The following is a 23143-nucleotide window of genomic DNA, read 5'->3' on the forward strand; positions in this document are numbered from 1 at the left end:
ACAGCAGTTTGACAATAAATTGCTTCATTTAACCACTAACCATGAGTGGAGAAAAAGTTTTGGTGTTATCATTCATATTCTCAAAAAAAAAAAGAGCCCAGAAACCAAAAATTCTCCTGGGGTAAGTAAACTTTTGAGCACAACTGTACATTATTGCATACATCTCTTAGGCCTGATGAGGCTGGTCAGAATAACTGTATAATCCTTTTTGAAAGCTTTCCTGCCTGATATAAGTATTTTATTAATCCAGCTCCATCCGAACTCATCCAATGTGTATCCTAATGTCAGGATTATAAAACAAATCTTATATGGATTTTCAAAGTAAGTGCACCATACCCATGAGGACTAAGAATTCTATTTAACAATATATGCAGTTTGTACTCTTTAACAGTTATTGGTAAAGATCTTTTTTGTGCAGAGCATCATACAAAAAACTGTTGTGTCCACACTTTAAATGATGGACATATAGTGGTACCAGATTCATCATGATCTTCTGTAGGCCATGACACCAGTGTGAACAGAGCTGTGGAATTTTCCAGGAATAAGAGAGACTTTCTAGATCATACACACCACCACCCACTGCAGAGTATAAAAGTTTGTGGCATAAGAACGTCTGGTTGAAAAATGGACATAAAGAAGGAATTTATTCCAACCTCTGTTTATTTATTAATTTTTTTTGCCTTTCCCACATTACATACACGTCTCATCAGAAATCATCAGGACAGTATATCAATACTTAAATAATAATATATCTCCTCCTATAGTGGTGTTCACAACACTGTGGGCTTAAGATCCTAGGACCTGATCTTCTGCACTTCTGCGCCCAAAGTCCATCCAGCCAGCGTAGTCCCGGTCATGCATGGAGTGGAGGTGGCCTTCAGCAATAGACATTTCTAGGGAGTAAAGTCAATAGGGTTAGGACCCGAATCAAAGCCGGAGCCATGGATTTTGCAGTGGCTCTTGCAGGTTTTACATGTAAAATTAATGTTTCACCTATATAACAACATTTCCAAAACACGCATCACAACCACACATGTTTTTTTGATGAGTATTAAAATTAGTAAATCCTCCTAATCATACAGTTATAGGCTTCTGGAGCCTAAGTACACTTGCCCACTAACTATGCACCCTCATACTTGTCAACTTGGGAGAGCCTTTTAAAAATCAACTTTGAAAAAAATCTAAAATTTACAGCTGTGTTCCTTATCTGTGTATGCAGTCAAAGACAAAGTGCGACAGTGACTAGCTGAAACTGTTATGCTGCTCCACCTGACACTAGCTTTCCTACTGTCACATGCATGCTACTAGGCCTCCTTGCAGTAATATCAGGTGAGTCCCGGATGTGTAAATCCGGGTCACTTGACACATCTGTTCCCTAGAGATTCTGGTCTTGAGTCATTAAAGGGAATCTGTCACTTGCTTTCTGCCACCCCATCTGTAGTGTGAACATAAAAATTGATAGTTTGAGTCCATATTGAAATATACAAAATGCATTCAAACCATGACAGAGCAGCATTGCTGGTCATACATTTACAGACAGACAATGTTCAAAGTCACATAAACTTGAGAACTGTTTACTCCCATTGTCTAAAGATTTTTACCTCACAAATAGTCCTATGTTTGTTGTTTGTTATTGTAAAACATGGAGGTTTATTTAAAGGGAACCTGTCACCCCCAAAATGGAAGTTGAGCTAAGCCCACCGGCATCAGGGGCTTATCTACAGCATTCTGGAATGCTGTAGATAAGCCCCCGATGTATCCTGAAAGATGAGAAAAAGAGGTTATATTATACTCACCCAGGGGCGGTCCTGTCCGATTGGTGTCGCGGTCCGGCACCTCCCATCTTCATAGGATGACGTCCTCTTCTTGTCTTCATGCTGTGGCTCTGGCGCAGGCATACTTTGTCTGTCCTGGTGAGGGCAGAGCAAAGTACTGCAGTGCGCAGGCGCTGGGCCTCTCTGACCTTTCCGGCACCTGCGCACTGCAGTACTTTGCTCTGCCCTTAACAGGGCAGACAAAGTATGCCTGCGCCAGAGCTGTGGCATAAAGACAAGAAGAGGACGTGATCGTAAGAAGATGGGAGGCCCAGAACCGGACCGCGATGCCCACCGCAGCGGGACCGCCCCTGGGTGAGTATAATCTAATCTCTTTTTCTCATCTTTCAGGTTACATTGGGGGCTTATCTACAGAATTGCAGAATGCTATAGATAAGCACCTGAGGCCGGTGGGCTTAGCTCAACTTCCATTTTGGGGGTGACAGGTTCCCTTTAACCTCTGTCTGCTGTGGACTTATGTTATCCTTGGGAGCTTATGAATAGTATGGGTTTATTGCCCCATTGTCTGATGTTTTGTGTATCTCTGATTCATCTTATCCCAAAAAACTGGCCACTGGAAGGCAAGGCTGAACCAGACTTACTCATAGGGCAAATCACTATATAAGGCCAGAGAAACAGGACTAAGATAAAAGTAGAAAGTTGTGTACCTATACTTATACGTGTACAGAGTTGTGCTACCTGCATAAGTGTTCTCTGTCTTGGTGCTTGCTTCTCTGATATTCCAGACTATTGATGTTTAAAAAGCTCCTTGGTGATGATGTGAGTGTATGTAGCTAATCTTTATATGTACTTAACTTTTGTATGTTAAAATATACAAAAGAATACACAATAACACTATTCTTTTAATTTTGTACTTTCAAATAAAATTATATTATATCGCAAGTAGTAGCCTTCTCTTATGCCGTATCCGAACCTTAGGCTGGAGTCACACTAGCCGTATAAAAAATTGGTCCGATTCTCACTGCCGAGAGTCGGATGAGTGTAATGCCAAGTGTCATGCGAGTATCATGCAAGTACAAACCGATTTTTCACACCTAGTATTCCATTTACATCCAAATGCAGTGCAATTGCTATATATATAATAGATAGCTAGATACATAGAATAAAAGCTGGCAATTCATCTGCCGTGTACAGTAAAATCACGGAGTGACAGGTTAGAATAGATATATAGATGTCAGTGACATATAGCTATATATATAAAACAGTATATATAAAACAGTAAATGTGTATATATATATATATATATATATATATATACAGTATATTACATAGGTAGTACTGTAAAATCACAGCATGAGCCGACAGGATAGAATAGACAGATTACATACAGTATATACACATAGAATAGATAGTTATACAGATGTCAGAGACATATGCAATTAGAACAGTGTGTGCAGCTTCCTGTACATGTATTAAAGTAATAAAATACTATTTCTCAGAAATATTGGTGTGGGCTCCAGCAATAATTTTCTTAACCAGCAGAGGAAAGGCTGACTGCTGGGGGCCGATGTTTATAGCCTAGGAAGGGGGTAATACCCATGGAGCTTCCCAAGCTATTAATATCAGCTCACAGCTGTATACTTAGCCTTTACTGGCTATTAAAATGGGGGACCTCCCAAAAAATGACGTTGGGTCACCCTATAATAACCAGCAAAGGCTATGCAGACAGCTGCAGGCTGATATTAATAGCCTAGGAAGGGGCCATGGATACTGGCCCCCTCCCCATCAGGCTAAAAACATTAGCTCTTTGATGTCTCAGGAAAAGCGCATCTCTAAGATGTGCCAATTCTGGTACTTAACCTCTTACCACTTGCCTGTAGCGGTGGCAAGAGGGGTGATAGTTGAGTGGGGTTGATGTCACCTTTGTATTATCAGGTGACATCAAGCCCCGAGGTTAGTAATGGAGAGGCATCAATAAGACACCCCCATTACTAACCCCATAGTCATATCGTATAAAAAGACACACCAAGAAAAAAGTCCTTTAATTGAAAGAATGACACAGACTCCTTTAATAAATCTTAATTAAACCATATTAACAACCTCACCCATTCCACCAACGACATTGTCTTGTGCAAAAGAGTTGAAAAAAACAAACAACAATATTCCTCACCTTTCCGCAGAGAAGTTGATGAGCGAGTATACTCGTTACTCGGGTTTTCCCAAGCACGCTCAGGTGGTTTGCGAGTATTTATGACTGCTCGGAGATTTAGTTTTCCTTGCCGCAGCTGGATGATTTACGGCTGCTAACCAGCCTGAGTACATGTGGGGGTTGCCTGGTTGCTAGGGAATCCCCACATGTAAGCAAGCTGTCTAGTAGCCGCAAATCATCCAGCTGCGGCAAGGAAAACTAAATCTCTGAGCAGCCATAAATACTCGGAGACCACCTGACCGTGCTCTGGAAAACTCGACCAATGAGTATACTCGCTCATCACTAATGATAATCCAATTGTCCCATGATGGGTCTAGCTCTTCTACATCTAGATGGCAGGGTGTATGGTTCCATGATGCGACCATACAACCCATCATCCAGCAGAGACACTGAGCAGTGTTTGCTCTGTGTCTCCCTGTGAACACCTATTCACTGTCTGACAGCACAGCGAGCGTGAGAAAGTTCTCCTGCTCCAGGTGCCATCAGACATCAGTGTCTCTGCTGGATGACAGGCTGTATGGTCACATCATGTCATTTAGATGTAGCAGAACTAAACCCGTCGTGGGACAAATGGATTATCATCTTCTCTGCGGAAAGGTGAGCATGTTGCAATTTTACATGCACGTTGAATATGCCTGAGAAAAAAACGCTAATGTGAGCTGCACCATAGATTGACACTGGGCCGAGTGCTATGCAATGTTTCTCGCAAAGCACTCGGCTATATTCTAGGGTAGACTCTGATGTCAGTGATGTGGGCTTACTGGGCTCTTTGTTACAGTTTTGATAAACCTCTTTATAACCTCTCCCACAGCACTGATTGGCAGCTTTCTATGTACACTGTGCATAGGCAAAAAGCTGCCGATCAGTGGTGGAGGCGAGGTTATAAAGAGCTCATGAATATGAAAGCAGATATGGCAGCAGGGTTACTGGTCCTCTATTAATAATCTCCTGTTGATGAAACAGTGATTTTACAAAAGGATGGGGGAAATTATATCAGGAAGGGGCTTTGGATAGGGGACATTATACAAGGAAGGGGCTAAGGATGGAGAACATTATACCAGGAAAGGGTCCCTGATGGGGGACATTATCCCAGAACGCTACAAGGAACCATACATCTGATCAACATGCAAGTGGAGGTCCAGATCCAAATTTTGCTAAGTATCTGATATCATCTGCTACCAACCCCCAAATTCATTATAACACCCTGTCACCCCTTAATTCATTATGACACTATCAAGGACTTCTAATGAGTGGGGGGACACAATACAGGGACGAAGGCTATGTGTACACGATGAGAATTTGCAAAGTCTGATGTGTTGGTAGGAAGAACGAGAGTTTTTGCTGTGTTTTTTACATGCATGTAAAGAGACTGATTAGTTTATATTTTTTGGGTGGCGGAAATCATAGTTGATGTGTGGCACAATGCTGGCTTATTAATTTATATTTTGTATGGTGCATGGCTAATAGTATATTAATACTGGGGTATATATTTATATTCGGTGTAGAGTGTGGGAGAGTTTATATTCAAGAGACAAAAGTAGATATACAATTTATTTGCACTTATTGTTCAGGGCTGCGGTGATCAGTATGACGAGACGAGTAAAGACCTGCCTACAAAATGTCAACTTGAAGATCTGACAAGATGAAGAATAAACAACAGAAATGGATCTAATCAGATGAGACATCAGCAGTAAATTACTGGATGTAAGTATTTGTGTACTATCTATGTTCATAATAGAACATATATCTATGTTCTGTGACTTAATACTGCTCTAAAACAACCTCATTTAGGCTGCATTCTCACATTTATTTGATATGTCTGTGTGCTGACAGTTTTTTTTAACGGATGGCATATGGACCTAAAGCAGGGGTGGGGAACCCTAGGCCCCAGGGCCATTTACGGCCCTCAATGACCTTTTATCAGGCCCCCGAGCAGATTCTCAGGGATCACATTCTTGGCCAGGGAGGTGTATTTAGATTACAACCAGCTCATTAATTTCTTCTTGCTCTGTTAGCACACGCATGCAATGTTCACTACTGAACACTGAAGGGCATGCAATGGAAGATTACGTCCTGACACCAGTGCCAGAGTCAGGATGGGCGGAGCTTGTATGGCCCCCGAAGGATGGTATAAATATCCAAATGGCCCTTGGCAGTAAAAGGATTCTGTCACAGAGTTACCGCGACAGAGCAGTGTCAGAAGTCCACGGCGTCTGATGGCTTCTGCTTCATCGCTGAGAAGAAGCACTTCTCCTGTGTATTGAAGGTGCTTTGTTTTCTTTCAGCAGGACAGGGGTTAATAGGCCATGTGCAAATTCCTCCTTTCAGCTGTGCTTGGTTAGCCACTCATCTCCCCTATAAAAGCTAGGCCTTCTGGTCAGATCTTTGTCTGAGATAGCACTTGCTTGAGAGACCTGGTGTAGTGAGGAGCTGGAGTTTGGAGAGCTGGAGGAATTTATTGTGCGACAGTTGTATGGTTTGTTCGCTTGGAAAATTCCTCATCCTTGCCTGCTTTATTTAGGCTGCATTCTCACATTTATTTGATATGTCTGTGTGCTGACAGTTTTTTTTAACGGATGGCATATGGACCTAAAGCAGGGGTGGGGAACCTCAGGCCCCAGGGCCATTTACGGCCCTTGATGACCTTTTATCAGGCCCCCGAGCAGATTCTCAGGGATCACATTCTTGGCCAGGGAGGTGTATTTAGATTACAACCAGCTCATTAATTTCTTCTTGCTCTGTTAGCACACGCATGCAATGTTCACTACTGAACACTGAAGGGCATGCAATGGAAGATTACGTCCTGACACCAGTGCCAGAGTCAGGATGGGCGGAGCTTGTATGGCCCCCGAAGGATGGTATAAATATCCAAATGGCCCTTGGCAGTAAAAGGATTCTGTCACAGAGTTACCGCGACAGAGCAGTGTCAGAAGTCCACGGCGTCTGATGGCTTCTGCTTCATCGCTGAGAAGAAGCACTTCTCCTGTGTATTGAAGGTGCTTTGTTTTCTTTCAGCAGGACAGGGGTTAATAGGCCATGTGCAAATTCCTCCTTTCAGCTGTGCTTGGTTAGCCACTCATCTCCCCTATAAAAGCTAGGCCTTCTGGTCAGATCTTTGTCTGAGATAGCACTTGCTTGAGAGACCTGGAGTAGTGAGGAGCTGGTGTTTGGAGAGCAGGAGGAATTTATTGTGCGACAGTTGTATGGTTTGTTCGCTTGGAAAATTCCTCATCCTTACCTGCTTTATTTACCCTCCCCGTCCTTCACACCCTGGTGGATACCTCTGTTATTTGTGAGAGCATATTTTGTGTGAGTGGAGTTTTCTTTTTACCCCTGTCTTTGTTCCCCTGTTAGTCGGGTTGGTGTACTGTTGTACACAGTAGCGCCTCTCTTCCCCGGGTGGGGGAGGGGGACAGACGCAGGGCGGCAGTCAGGAGACAGGGCGAGGGCGGATGCCCCGGCATCCTCGCCATCTGAGGTATCCCGGGGAACAGGGCGAGTTAGGGCGCCCCCTAGAGCTAGGGCCAGGAAAGGTGCCCCTGGTCCCAGTTTACCCGCCAGTCCAATCGTGACAGATTCCCCAGCCCTGACCTAGAGTTTCATATATCCATTTACATATCTGTGAACATCAAGGATATGACAATGAGATCTGTGAGACTCAGAACATATCCATATCTGATCTGATTTTGAGAATCAGAATAGGACACACTCAGTGGGTCTGTGTGCTGTCCAAGGCAGCACACCGACACTGTACAGTGTGAGGTAGTGAGGGGCTACTATATGAGGGACAGTATGTGTCCACCAGGATGCGCATAGAGGTATACTGGTAATCGACAACTCACCCTGGGTCTGGATGAGAAATGCCAAGGAGAGGAATGTTCGAGTCACAGCATAATTTTAACTTCTCGGTGGAACATCGAGCAGGGAAGGTGCAAGGAAATGCAGATGCCATGTCACGGGCACCCTGTATGGTGACAGGTATTCAACCCCTCAAGTTTGAAAAGAGGTGGGGTGTGTGTGGCAGAGAGGGGAATTATATATGAGGGTCGTTATGTGTCCCCCAGGATGCGCACTGGAGAGGGCTGTAATTCTTTAACTACATAAATAGTAAGAAACTAAAAAATGATAGTGTTAGCCCCCTTAAAAATAGTCTGGGTGAAATGGTGGATGAGGATGAGGAAAAAGCCAATATGCTAAATGACTTTTTTTCATCAGTATTTACACAAGAAAATCCCATGGCAGACAAAATGACTAGTGATAAAAATTCCCAATTAAATGTCACCTGCTTAACCCGGCAGGAAGTGCGGCGGCGTCTAAAAATCACTAAAATTGGCAAATCTCCGGGCCTGGATGGGATACACCCTCGAGTACTGCAGGAATTAAGTACAGTCATCGATAGACCATTATTTTTAATCTTTAAAGACTCCATAATAACAGGGTCTGTGCCGCAGGACTGGCGTATAGCAAATGTGGTGCCAATATTCAAAAAGGGGACAAAAACTGAACTCGGAAATTATAGGCCAGTAAGCTTAACCTCTACTGTGGGTAAAATCCTGGAGGGCATTCTAAGGGATGCTATACTGGAGTATCTGAAGAGGAATAACCTCATTACCCAGTATCAGCACGGGTTTACTAGGGACCGTTCATGTCAGACTAATTTGATCAGTTTCTATGAAGAGGTAAGTTCCGGATTGGACCAAGGGAACCCAGTGGATGTAGTGTATATGGACTTTTCAAAAGCTTTTGATACGGTGCCACACAAAAGGTTGATACATAAAATGAGAATAATGGGGATAGGGGAAAATATGTGTAAGTGGGTTGAGAGCTGGCTCAGGGATAGGAAACAAAGGGTGGTTATTAATGGAGCATACTCGGACTGGGTAGCGGTTAGCAGTGGGGTACCACAGGGGTCAGTATTGGGCCCTCTTCTTTTTAACATATTTATTAATGACCTTGTAGGGGGCATTCAGAGTAGAATTTCAATATTTGCAGATGACACTAAACTCTGCAGGGTAATCAATACAGAGGAGGACAATTTTATATTACAGGATGATTTATGTAAACTAGAAGCTTGGGCTGATAAATGGCAAATGAGCTTTAATGGGGATAAATGTAAGGTCATGCACTTGGGTAGAAGTAATAAGATGTATAATTATGTGCTTAATTCTAAAACTCTGGGCAAAACCGTCAATGAAATAGACCTGGGTGTATGGGTGGATATCAAACTCATATTCAGTGGCCAGTGTCAGGCAGCTGCTACAAAGGCAAATAAAATAATGGGATGCATTAAAAGAGGCATAGATGCTCATGAGGAGAACAATTTTACCTCTATACAAGTCACTAGTTCGACCACACTTAGAATACTGTGCACAGTTCTGGTCTCCAGTGTAGAAGAAAGACATAGCTGAACTAGAGCGGGTGCAGAGAAGAATGACCAAGGTTATTAGAGGACTGGGGGGTCTGCAATACCAAGATAGGTTATTACACTTGGGGCTATTTAGTTTGGAAAAACGAAGACTAAGGGGTGATCTTATTTTAATGTATAAATATATGAGTGGAAAGTACAAGGACCTTTCTGATGATCTTTTTAATCATAGACCTGAAACCGGGACTAGGGGGCATCCTCTGTGTTTGGAGGAAAAAAGGTTTAAGCATAATAACAGATGTGGATTCTTTACTGTAAGAGCAGTGAGACTATGGAACTCTCTGCCGTATGATGTTGTAATGAGTGATTCATTACTTAAATTTAAGAGGGGACTGGATACCTTTCTGGAAAAGTATAATGTTACAGGTTATATACACTAGATTCCTTGATAGGGCGTTGATCCAGGGAACTAGTCTGATTGCCGTATGTGGAGTCGGGAAGGAATTTTTTTCCCCAAGGTGGAGCTCACTCTTTGCCACATGTTTTTTTTTTGCCTTCCTCTGGATCAACATGTTAGGGCATGTTAGGTTAGGCTATGGGTTGAACTAGATGGACTTATAGTCTTCCTTCAACCTTAACAACTATGTAACTATGTATGTAACTATGTAATTGCATGTGTTGCAATGCAAAGTAAGGGTATGTGCACACGTTGCGGATTTTGCTGTGGATCTGCAGCGGATTTGACGCTGCGGATTTGCAGCACTTTTCCATGCATTGTGCAGTAGCATGTTAACATATGGAAAACAAAATCCGCTGTGCACATGCTGCAGAAAATACCGCACGGAAACATTGCGGATTATTTTCTGCAGCATGTCAATTCTTTGTGCGGATTCCGCCGCGTTTTAGACCTAATCAATTATAGGATTCTGCAGGTGTGAAAACGCTGCCAAATCCGCACAAAATCCGCAGTAAAACCACGGCAAATCCGCAGGGAATCCACAGGAAATACGCAGGTCATTTTCCTAAATGGTCGGTGCAAATGACAGCCAGTCTAATAAAAGTCATCACCCGTTAGATTATACATCGAATTTTATTGAAGAAACCTCCCAATGATAACAGTATTATATCCAAAATGAATAAAAACTCAAAATGCACTGTTCCAAATTATTAGGCACAGTAGAATTTCTATACATTTGATATGTTTTAAAGAACTGAAAATGCTCATTTGTGGAATTTGCAGCATTAGAAGATCATTCACTGAACAAAAAAGCTATTTAACTCCAAAACACCCTAATAGGCCAATTTACATGTTAACATAGGACCCCTTCTTTGATATCACCTTCACAATTCTTGCATCCATTGAACTTGTGAGTTTTTTGAGAGTTTCTGCTTGTATTTCTTTGCATGAAGTCAGAATAGCCTCCCAGAGCTGCTGTTTTGATGTGAACTGCCTCCCACCCTCATAGATCTTTTGCTTGATGATACTCCAAAGGTTCTCTATAGGGTTGAGGTCAGGAGAAGATGGTGACCACACCATGAGTTTATCTCCTTTTATGCCCATAGCAGCCAATGACTCAGAGGTATTCTTTGCAGCATGAGATGGTGCATTGTCATGCATGAAGATGATTTTGCTCCTGAAGGCACGTTTCTGCTTTTTCTATCATGGAAGAAAGTTGTCAGTCAGAAACTCTATATACTTTGCAGAGGTCATTTTCACACCTTCAGGAACCTTAAAGGGCCCTACCAGCTGTTTTCCCATGCTTCCGGCCCAAAACATGATTTCTCCACCTCCTTGCTGATGTCGCAGCCTTGTTGCGACATGGTGGCCATCCACCAACCATCCACCACTCCATCCATCTGGACCATCCAGGGTTGTTCAACACTCATCAGTAAACAAGACTGTTTGAAAATTAGTCTTCATGTATGTCTGGGCCCACTGCAACCGTTTCTGCTTGTGAACACTGTTTAGGGGTGGCCGAATAGTAGGTTTATGCACCATAGCAAGCCTTTGTAGGATCCTACACCTTGAGGTTCGAGGGACTCCAGAGGCACCAGCAGCTTCAAATAACTGTTTGCTGCTTTGTAATGGTATTTTGGCAGCTGCTCTCTTAATCCAATGAATTTGTCTGGCCGAATCCGTCCTCATTATGCCTTTATCTGCATCAATTCTGTGCTCTGTTTCAGTCACAAATCTCTTCACAGTATGATGATCACTCTTAAGTTTTCGTGAAATATCTAATGTTTTCATCCCTTGACCAAGGCATTGCACTATTTGATGCTTTTCGGCAGCAGAGAGATCCTTTTTCTTTCCCATGTTACTTAAAAACTGTGGCCTGCTTAATAATGTGGAACATTATTTTTAAGTAGTTTTCCTTTAATTAGAATCACCTGGAAAAGTAATTATCACATGTGTTTAAGATTGATTTCAGTGATCCATTGAGCCCTGAGGCGCAATACCATCCATGAGTTTATTTGAAAAACAAAACAATTAAATCTTTAAGACATTTAAATCCAATTTGCATAATAATTTGGAACACGGTGTATAGGATTGGTAGTGAGATGGATCTCTCCCTCCATTCCAAAGCCCCTGACACACCCATGAGTGATACGGTGGTGCAGTCACCCACGACAACAAATTTGATACAGACTGTTATAGACGACCCGGTTGCGATCTGGAGTATAACACTTGACTTTATTTTGAAAATAAAAAAGTTTAAGTTGAACTTTCTTTGGTCACTGCCTCATTGCCGCACGGACATGAAAGTCATTGCCTTACAACAGTGATACAGGAATGTAACCTTATTATGTATAGCACAGTCCCCCAGTATCAGGGCCAGACTGGCTATCTGGCAAATGCCTGCAGCCGCATTGCCTGCTACTCTTTTAACAATATTGTTACCCTCAAGATGCCAATACCATAACAGTTGTGACGGAGCACCGCGACACAGGCTCCGTCACTTACCCTGACATGCTGTGGGCTTCCCTTCAATGTTCAGGCTGCCGGAAGCCGGCACACACAGGGGACGTCGGTGGAGTGGTGACGTCAATGAATCGTTCCACGAGCATCCACTGAGAGACCAAAATGTAGAGGAGACCGAGGAGGCTGCTAAGGATGAGGTGTTTAAATTAGTTGACTATAAAGTTTTTTTTCGGTTTTTGGTGGGCTGTGGTGGATCATCATACTATACAGGGTGATGTTTGGGGGACCATTATACGGTATAAGATGCTGCTGAGGGGACCATTTTATAATATAAGGGGTTGATGGGGGTACCATCATACTATATGGGGGCTGTTGGGTGGATCATCATACTGTGTAGGGGGCTATTGGGGTGAAGCATCATGCTGTATCTGAGGTTGTTGGGGAGGGCATCAACCCATATAAGGGTCTGTGTGTGGACCATCATACTGTATTGGGAATGTGGGAATCTTCATAGTGTGTGGGAGGCTTTGAGGGGATCATCATACTGTGTAGGGTGGCTGCGGTGTGTATTGTACTATGTGCAGGTCTATGAGGTACATTATACTATGTAGGGGGCTGTGGTGACCTTCATACTGTATGGGGTGGTTATGGGGGACATCATACTGTTTGGGGTTGTTATGGAGGATATCATACTGCATGGGGCTGTGGGGGTCATCATACTGTGCAGGGGACTTTGGTTGACATCATACTTTATACATTATGATAAATACAGTATGATAGTTCACACACAGACCCTTACATGGGTTGATGCCCTCCCCAACAACCTCAGATACAGTATGGTGCTTCACCCCAATAGCCCCCTACACAGTATGATGATTCACCAAACAGCCCCCATATAGTATGATGGTACCCCCATCAACCCCTTATATTATAAAGTGGTCCCCTCAGCAGCATCTTATACCGTATAATGCTGTGGTGCACCTCACACTGTATATTGGGGGCTTTGATGAAAACCATACTGTATGGAAGGCTAAGGAGACCATCTTGCTGTGCATGGTACTGTGGGGCTTAATACTTTGTGTAGAGTTTGTGGATCAATCATACAGTGTGGGGTCATCATACCATGTGGGGACATAATACTCTATGGGGTCATGAAAGGGGAATCATAGTGGGTGAGACAACTTAGAGGCTTTAGTAGGGGCAAAATAACTGTAAGTGTAATACATACTGTTTCTTTTTCCGTTTCATAAAATGTCTGGTTATTTGCCCTTCTGTGACTGTGACTTGATAGGACTTTTAAATTGTTACTGTTATTTCTATGTATGCCCTTACTTAGGAACATTATTACAATAAAGAGTCACTAAGGGTCATTATTATTATTATAAGAAATTACAGGGGGCGTTTGTATTATTATAAGTAGGTACAGGGTCATTATAAGGGGTCAAGGGGGAGTATTATTAAAAGAGGTACAGGAAAATTATTGTAAGTTTGTGTAGAGGTGGTAGAGTGTAAGGAGGGTCCTGGAAAATTAGTAAAGATGTCTGTATATTACATTTTACAGAGATGAAATATAGACAGAAGAAGAAGTCACGGTAGTCTGGACTGAATGCAAAGGAAAGAAGAAAATGAATGACTACAATCAGTGAGAACCTCACCGGTGAGAACCTGCTCAGTACAAACACATAGTCTGCAAAGCACTGGTATAGAGCTGATATCACCATTGTATGGTCACTGTATGGGGTAATATCAGTAATAGCGCAGTGGTTTTGATGAAAGTGGCTTGAAGCTACAGTCTCGGTGTGATTGCAGACTTCTGAATCCGCACATTGCGCGCTGCCGTCAAATGATCATTATAAATACATGAATTTATGCTTAAAGGGAACCTGTCACCCCGTTTTTTGAGATTGAGCTATAAATACTGTTAAATAGGGCCTGCGCTGTGTGTTCCTATAGTGTATGTAGTGTACCCCGATTCCCCATGTATGCTGAGAAATAACTTACCAAAGTCGCCGTTTTCGCCTGTCAATCAGGCTGGTCAGGTCGGGAGGGCGTGGTGACATCGGTGGTTCTTCCTCAGCTTTACGTTGGTGGCGTAGTGGCGTAGTGGTGAAGACACAGCGCGCGATCTGCGCTGTAATCCCTTGCATCGGTGGGGGCGGCCATCTTCCTGGGGCCGCGCGTGCGCAGATCGAGTGCTCTGCTGCACGGGGCTTCAGGAAAATGGCCGCGGGATGCCGCGCGTGCGCATTAGAGATCGCGGCGGCCATTTTCCCAAAGCCGAGTTTGCATCTCGGCTTTGGGAAAATGGCCGCCGCGATCTCTAATGCGCACGCGCGGCATCCCGCGGCCATTTTCCTGAAGCCCCGTGCAGCAGAGCACTCGATCTGCGCACGCGCGGCCCCAGGAAGATGGCCGCCCCAACCGATGCAAGGGATTACAGCGCAGATCGCGCGCTGTGTCTTCACCACTACGCCACTACGCCACCAACGTAAAGCTGAGGAAGAACCACCGATGTCACCACGCCCTCCCGACCTGACCAGCCTGATTGACAGGCGAAAACGGCGACTTTGGTAAGTTATTTCTCAGCATACATGGGGAATCGGGGTACACTACATACACTATAGGAACACACAGCGCAGGCCCTATTTAACAGTATTTATAGCTCAATCTCAAAAAACGGGGTGACAGGTTCCCTTTAAAAACTTTTCACCTAAAGGCAACATGGTTATGGCATCTTAATGTAAGGCTGGGTTCACATTGCGTTATGGCATAAAGCGGTGTAACGCAGTCCGTTAACGCTGCCATTAACCCCTATTATCGGGGGCATCGCCAACGCATGCCATAATGGGTATGCGCTAGCGATGTGCCGTCATTCTGTGACGGACCCTCGGACGCGGGCTGCAGCGTTTCCGGGTCGGTCACCACTAGCACAGACAGAGCATCTGCGCTAGCGCGATCGCATAACGCGATCTTTTTCGACACTTGCGTTAACGCAGTCCGTTTAACGCATGCGTTGAACAGACTGCACTAATACAATGTGAACCGAGCCTTACTCTCATACATCATATTATGCCCCCGAAGTCGCAGGGCGAAACGCGCTTCGGGGCCGGAGGCAGGAACTCCATAACTTTTTTAACACCGCACCTAACATAACAAGTACAGGTCCTTCTCAAAAAATTAGCATATAGTGTTAAATTTCATTATTTACCATAATGTAATGATTACAATTAAACTTTCATATATTATAGATTCATTATCCACCAACTGAAATTTGTCAGGTCTTTTATTGTTTTAATACTGATGATTTTGGCATACAACTCCTGATAACCCAAATAACCTGTCTCAATAAATTAGCATATCAAGAAAAGGTTCTCTAAACGACCTATTACCCTAATCTTCTGAATCAACTAATTAACTCTAAACACATGCAAAAGATACCTGAGGCTTTTATAAACTCCCTGCCTGGTTCATTACTCAAAACCCCCATCATGGGTAAGACTAGCGACCTGACAGATGTCAAGAAGGCCATCATTGACACCCTCAAGCAAGAGGGTAAGACCCAGAAAGAAATTTCTCAACAAATAGGCTGTTCCCAGAGTGCTGTATCAAGGCACCTCAATGGTAAGTCTGTTGGAAGGAAACAATGTGGCAGAAAACGCTGTACAACGAGAAGAGGAGACCGGACCCTGAGGAAGATTGTGGAGAAGGACCGATTCCAGACCTTGGGGAACCTGAGGATGCAGTGGACTGAGTCTGGTGTGGAAACATCCAGAGCCACCGTGCACAGGCGTGTGCAGGAAATGGGCTACAGGTGCCGCATTCCCCAGGTAAAGCCACTTTTGAACCATAAACAGCGGCAGAGGCGCCTGACCTGGGCTACAGAGAAGCAGCACTGGACTGTTGCTAAGTGGTCCCAAGTACTTTTTTCTGATGAAAGCAAATTTTGCATGTCATTCGGAAATCAAGGTGCCAGAGTCTGGAGGAAGACTGGGGAGAAGGAAATGCCAAAATGCCTGAAGTCCAGTGTCAAGTACCCACAGTCAGTGATGGTGTGGGGTGCCATGTCAGCTGCTGGTGTTGGTCCACTGTGTTTCATCAAGGGCAGGGTCAATGCAGCTAGCTATCAGGAGATTTTGGAGCACTTCATGCTTCCATCGGCTGAAATGCTTTATGGAGATGAAGATTTCATTTTTCAGCACGACCTGGCACCTGCTCACAGTGCCAAAACCACTGGTAAATGGTTTACTGACCATGGTATTACTGTGCTCAATTGGCCTGCCAACTCTCCTGACCTGAACCCCATAGAGAATCTGTGGGATATTGTGAAGAGAAAGTTGAGAGACGCAAGACCCAACACTCTGGATGAGCTTAAGGCCGCTATTGAAGCATCCTGGGCCTCCATAACATCTCAGCAGTGTCACAGGCTGATTGCCTCTATGCCACGCCGCATTGAAGCAGTCATTTCTGCCAAAGGATTCCCGACCAAGTATTGAGTGCATAACTGAACATTATTATTTGATGGTTTTTTTGTTTGTTAATAAAAAACACTTTTATTTGATTGGATGGGTGAAATATGCTAATTTATTGAGACAGGTTTTTTGGGTTATCAGGAGTTGTATGCCAAAATCATCAGTATTAAAACAATAAAAGACCTGACAAATTTCAGTTGGTGGATAATGAATCTATAATATATGAAAGTTTAATTGTAATCATTACATTATGGTAAATAATGAAATTTAACACTATATGCTAATTTTTTGAGAAGGACCTGTACATTCATTATTTATCAGCAAATCATTTTTGTATTATGCCAGAGACTTATTTTTACTGCAGATATACATAGGCATAATATGATGTATGAGAGTTACATATGTTAAGATGCCATAACCACGTTGCCTTTAGCAGAAAAGGTTTTAAGCATAAATTCATGTATCTATAATGATCATTTGTATGTATACCCTATGTTTGTTTTATAAAAGCACAAGCACTTTGTTCTTCGGAGATATATCGCCATCTTGTGGCTATTTCCAACAATAACATCTGTGGATATTGAATGATTGTTTTGTGAAGCATACTAAAAATTTGCTAATTGTATTCTCAAAGATACAGTATATTGCCATATTTTCTATCCATTTACTATAACATTTGCCTTATGTGAGCCTTCTTGCCTTTTAATTTTTTCCAGTACCTATTCTGGATTTTTTTTTTAAATAAAAAATGTTTTGTTTAACATTATATGGAAATAAACTATGTGTGTTAATTATTTATTAATTGTCACTTCTATTTTCTTACTCCGGGTGCAAATATCCGACATTCATGGTAAGTATCTGTGATCATGACCGCGTATGGCCAATAAAGGATTCTTTCCGTAAAGCATCCCCCACCCCCAACTACCTTGCCCCTCTTAACCCCTCCATCTATTACCCAGGAAAACACACCACCACGTTAATTTCTTTTTGGATAATTTGGCCACAGCGGCCATTTTATTAACAAACAAATACATAAATAACAACATGTAAACAGTAAATATATAAAACCTCGAGGGGGGGGCTCTTGGAGCTAAAAAATCTGGCTCATAATAGGCAGAGAGCCTACCCAAAATTTTTACAAAAAACACTTATTTACCCTCAGCCGTAACCACCAGCTCGAGGGCACCATGTAACCCATTTCGGGCAAACCAACCACAAAGCTCCCGAGGTAAACACCCCGTCCAGAGCCCGTACCAAAAGCCAGATCAACCCTATCAGCATCATCACCAACTCCAAGAACCCCACCCCCCGCCAACGCCACTGTGACAATAATACAGAATGCTTGCCTTCAATAAATCAACAGAAAAGAAATATAATTCAAAAGACCCCTTTTTTTTTTTTTTTTACCTTAAGAATTGACGAACTCGCCGATCTTGCCTAAAGCTACGTTGCCTCATAGAACCGCTAAAACAGGGAGGGTGGGAGGGACTCACTTCGCCCGTCTAAGGTAACTGATCTCCCCTTTTCCCGCACTTTCCCAAGCCCCCACCTCCCTTTTTGCATAAATCCCCACCCCAAATCCTACTCTTCCAATCCCCGGGCTCCTTTACTCAATAACACCTTTATTTTTTAAAAGAAAACCTACTGCACTGCTCCCATGGCAACGCAGTCATGTGGGGGCCTCCTTTTAGCTGCGCCCCATACAGCCCCCCCTCTTGACCGCGTATGGCCAATAAAGGATCCTTTCCGTAAAGCATCCCCCACCCCCAACTACCTTGCCCCTCTTAACCCCTCCATCTATTACCCAGGAAAACACACCACCACGTTAATTTCTTTTTGGATAATTTGGCCACAGCGGCCATTTTATTAACAAACAAATACATAAATAACAACATGTAAACAGTAAATATATAAAACCTCGAGGGGGGGGGCTCTTGGAGCTAAAAAATCTGGCTCATAATAGGCAGAGAGCCTACCCAAAATTTTTACAAAAAACACTTATTTACCCTCAGCCGTAACCACCAGCTCGAGGGCACCATGTAACCCATTTCGGGCAAACCAACCACAAAGCTCCCGAGGTAAACACCCCGTCCAGAGCCCGTACCAAAAGCCAGATCAACCCTATCAGCATCATCACCAACTCCAAGAACCCCACCCCCCGCCACACACGAACAGCCCTGACCACCTCAGGCTCGTGAGTGCCCCACCACCGCCAAAGCTCTTTCAACTCCTTCCTGTAGACCTAGCGCCCATAAATCCATCCCGATCTCGTTAAGATGCACTCCATCATCCCTCCAAAAATTACCGACCCCAGCCTCCAGCTCGAAATGCCTCACGGCAATACCCCCATTCCGGGACACAAAACTCGCCACCATCCTGTTCAATTTTACCCTGGCTCTGTTAATCCCTTTATGGGAACAGGCCTCCCGCCACGTCTTCCGCGGCACAATGTCTGACCACACAGTCAGCATACCGGGAAAAGATACCCACAGCCTCAACAAGTCATAACGGATATCCCGAATGAGTTCCCTCACGGGTTTTGCCCCCAAATCATTACCCCCCAAGTGAACCACTAAAATATCCGGAGGGCGATCCAGACGGGCGGCGCGGGAGAATTCCGGCAAAAAACTACGCCACGACATACCACGAGTCCCCATCCAACGGATGATCACTGCCTCTCGGCCGAAACCCAGTTGCCTACCATTCGCGCGCGCATCGGCCCGGAGGGCGCCCCAATAAACGAAAGAGTGTCCGACAATCCACGCCAAAAGAGGGGTGCGACCTGAAAAACACAACCATAATTAACAATCCGCAAAGACGTCCCTCTTCACCCCGCATTGTTGATTTAATGCCGCACATAAGACAGGTAACGATTAGAACTCCATCTGCCTATTTTCTTGATCACCTCCGGCCCAAGGCCCAAACCATCGGCCTCAGATGCGGCCCCAATCCTAAAAGAATGCGAGCCGAAATTTTCCGGGTTAACACCCAGCAAACCCAAGCCCTTCTTCAAAATGGCTACAAACTGGAAACGTGACAAGAAATCCCCCTCTTGGTGTTGCAACAGAGGGCCTGACCTGACTGATGACAAATTCCAATATGCCTCTAAGCAGCGTTGCGGACACATCCCGCTACCCGCCACCCTTCCTAGCACTACTTTCTTTCCCCTACCTAGCTGATCCGTCTTTGAACGCCTTATCCAAAAGGCAACTCCCCCTTCCCAAAAAACCACATCTTCCGCCAAAAGACCACCTGACCTGTCCTTGCTCGGGGAAACCAATTCACCCAGACGCAAAGCACCAAAAAACACTAGAGAAAAGGCCAATTGAAACAGTACCACCTCAAACTGAGATGAACAAATTACGCCCAAGGCCTCCCCTAACCGCTGCAACAACCCAAAAGAAATGGGCCTGCGCTTATCAAAAGTCGAATTACCCTTACGAAAACCTTTCAACGCCTGCCGTATAACAAAGTCCTTTGTGACGTCCCTCAATCCTTGCAACTGAAAACCAAAAGCCAAACCTGCTATAAACTTGTTTAACCTAGACACGGACCAACCCCACTCCACGACCTTACCTACCAGTGCCAATAACGCCATTGCCCTGTCGCTATCTGACTCAGCCGAGCCGCATTGAAACAACCAACTTTCCCACATGGCCCATGACGCCGCATAATCTGACCATGTCCTGTTTGACACCGAGGCTTGGATCAATCGGCCTCCCCTTCCGTAACCACCTGCCACAGATGCAAAGGACATGCTGCTCCTGCCGCCTCCGAATCTGGAGCCAAATCCCGGAATCGGTCCCACTGCAAACGAGACAAAGCATCAGCTATATTGTTCTGAACTCCTGGCACGTGCACCGCCGTAATCCATGCATTCAACTCCAAGCATCTCAGTACCAACTCCCTGACCAACCTAATTACTGGAGGGGAAGAAGAAGATAAGCTGTTAATCACGGCCACCACGCTCGAGTTATCGCAATGGAAACGTACTCGCCGATCACGAAAGCTGTCACCCCAAACAAACACTGACACCACAATCGGGAACAACTCCAACAATGCCAAATTCTTGGTGAGCCCCTTCTTTCGCCAATCCTCTGGCCACACCCCGACGCTCCATTTTCCTCCACAGTAGGCCCCATAACCAACTCCACCTGCTGCGTCTGTGTAGATCTCGCAATCAAAAGCATTCAGATCCTCCTGCTGAATAAGCGACCTGCCATTATAGCCTTCCAAAAAACGTTGCCAAACAAGAAGGTCCTCCTTATGCTCTCTACCCAAACGAATAAAATGATGAGCCGACCGAACTCCAGCCGTCGCCCTGGACAATCTGCGGCAAAATATCCTGCCCATTGGCATAATACGACAAGCAAAATTCAGGCGGCCCAGCAGCGACTGCAACTCCTTCAATGAAGTCTTCCGCAATTTTCCAATCCGACTCACCTCTCGCTTAAGCAACTCCAACTTATCATCAGGCAACCTACACTCCATTTTCTCAGAATCAATGAGAATCCCTAAGAAACTCAAGACCGTGCAGGGGCCCTCCGTTTTTCCCTGTGCCAAAGGAACACCAAACTGTCCGGCCACCCATTCCATGGTCCCAAGTAAATGACAGCACACTGCTGAATCCGGTGGACCAACAAACAAAAAATCATCCAAATAGTGAATGACAGAAGGAACGGCCGATACATCTCTCACTACTCACTCTAAAAAGGTACTGAAAGTCTCAAACAATGCACAGGAAATAGAACATCCCATAGGCAAACACCTATCCAAGTAAAAACCACCCTCCCACCAACAACCTAACAAAGGAATGCTCTGCGGGTGCACCGGCAAGAGCCTAAATGCCGACTCGATGTCCGTTTTTGCCAGCAATGCTCCAGGCCCGTACATTCGCACCCACCGAACAGCCGCATCAAACGATGTGTAAACAACGGAGCACAACTCCTCCGCAATCCCGTCATTAACCGAGGATCCTTTGGGATATGAAAGATGCTGAATTAGCCGGAACTTGTTCGGCTCCTTCTTGGGCACCACCCCAAGCGGGGAAACAATTACACCCGCCATGGGCAACGAACTAAAAGGCCCCGCCATTCTTCCCAGCTCAACCTCTTTTGCCAATTTAGCCGAAACCACCTCCGCATGCAAGCCAGCTGATCTCAAATTTTTTGTAGAAAAAGGAACAACATGCATCGGGTGAGGGATCTTAAACCCCTCAAGAAAACCGTCCCTAATAACCTCCGCCTTTTTAACATCCGGGTATCTACTTAGATAGGGGGCCATCTTTTGAACCCTCACCGGAGTCACCCCCTTGACCGCCACCCACTGATGGCTTACCACGTGATTTCTTGAAACACTTAGCGGCTCCGTGAGAGGCCCCGTTGCAATGGGAGCACACGTGTTTAAATTTACAAGTGGTGCCATACTTGCACTGGCCCTCATTAAACTGCCAGCATGTCCCAGATTTTTCGATTGAACCCTGAGACCCGTGTCCTCCACTTTGTCCTGACTGCTGACTGCTACCCCCCCTCCCCCCTGAAAGGACTGCCCATAACGCACCGGAGCCATCACCTTCAGCCACAACCCGATGTCTTTTTGGTCCCACCTTATCTCCGGCCTCACTGCTTTTCGCTGCCTGAACTGTTCATCGTATCTCAGCCAAGCCTGGCCCCCGTAGGTACGATGCGCCTCACCAATAGCATCCAAATAACAAAACAGGCCCGAGCAATTCTCGGGGAATTTCTCCCCTATAACACTCGCTAGAATGGCAAAGGCCTGCTGCCAGTTAACGAACGTCTGAGGAATAAGGCGCCAACGCCTCTTTTCTTCCTCTTCCTTTTTGCTGTCGTCTTTCTTTCCTTTATCCAAGTTAAATTTTTCTAAAGGAAGGAGAGAGAAAATCTCTACGTATTCATCTTTCCAAATCTTTTCCTTGACTTCTTTCTTCAAATGGGCCCCCAGCGGACCCTCAAAACACACATATACCTCGCCTTTTGCCCTGTCGTCTAACTTAACGGTATCACCTTTTCCCGTTTCCGTTTGTACCGACACCGACACCCCCGCCACAGAAACAGGTGTCCCGCTACCCGAGCTCGCAATCTCGTTCGAACCCCCTGCTACGCCCCCGGCAACTGACACCCAGGCACCAGCGGGCGACGATCCCACACTGTTAGCAACTGAGCTACCCCCGCCCCCATCCAATCTACGCAAAATCTGCGACATACCCGCTAGAAGTTCTCTGACCCCCGGGACCTCATTACAGCCCCCACCCCGCTCCACCACACCCGAAACACCCGGCACTGGGGAAAGACTGGACATGTACTCACGTGGCTGCGCAGGTGCTGTGTCCCCACCAGCCGTGCTTCCTGAATCCTGCTGGTCCATTTCGTCGCGATGTTCGTTCCC

General features: G+C 44.8%; 1 protein-coding gene across 1 annotated transcript in view; it reads right to left on the reverse strand.

Annotated features, from left to right (window-relative positions):
• Positions 1–651: 651 nt before the first annotated feature.
• GAST (gastrin) overlaps positions 652–23143 on the reverse strand; it is a 32173-nt gene continuing 9681 nt past the window's right edge. The window contains exon 3 of the mRNA XM_069755687.1: positions 652–893. Within this exon, the coding sequence (XP_069611788.1) occupies positions 787–893 (107 nt within the window). The 3' untranslated portion in view covers positions 652–786. The remainder of the gene's footprint in view (positions 894–23143) is intronic.

The sequence above is a fragment of the Ranitomeya imitator genome, chromosome 2, assembly GCF_032444005.1.
Source record: "Ranitomeya imitator isolate aRanImi1 chromosome 2, aRanImi1.pri, whole genome shotgun sequence".
Classification (NCBI taxonomy): domain Eukaryota; kingdom Metazoa; phylum Chordata; class Amphibia; order Anura; family Dendrobatidae; genus Ranitomeya; species Ranitomeya imitator.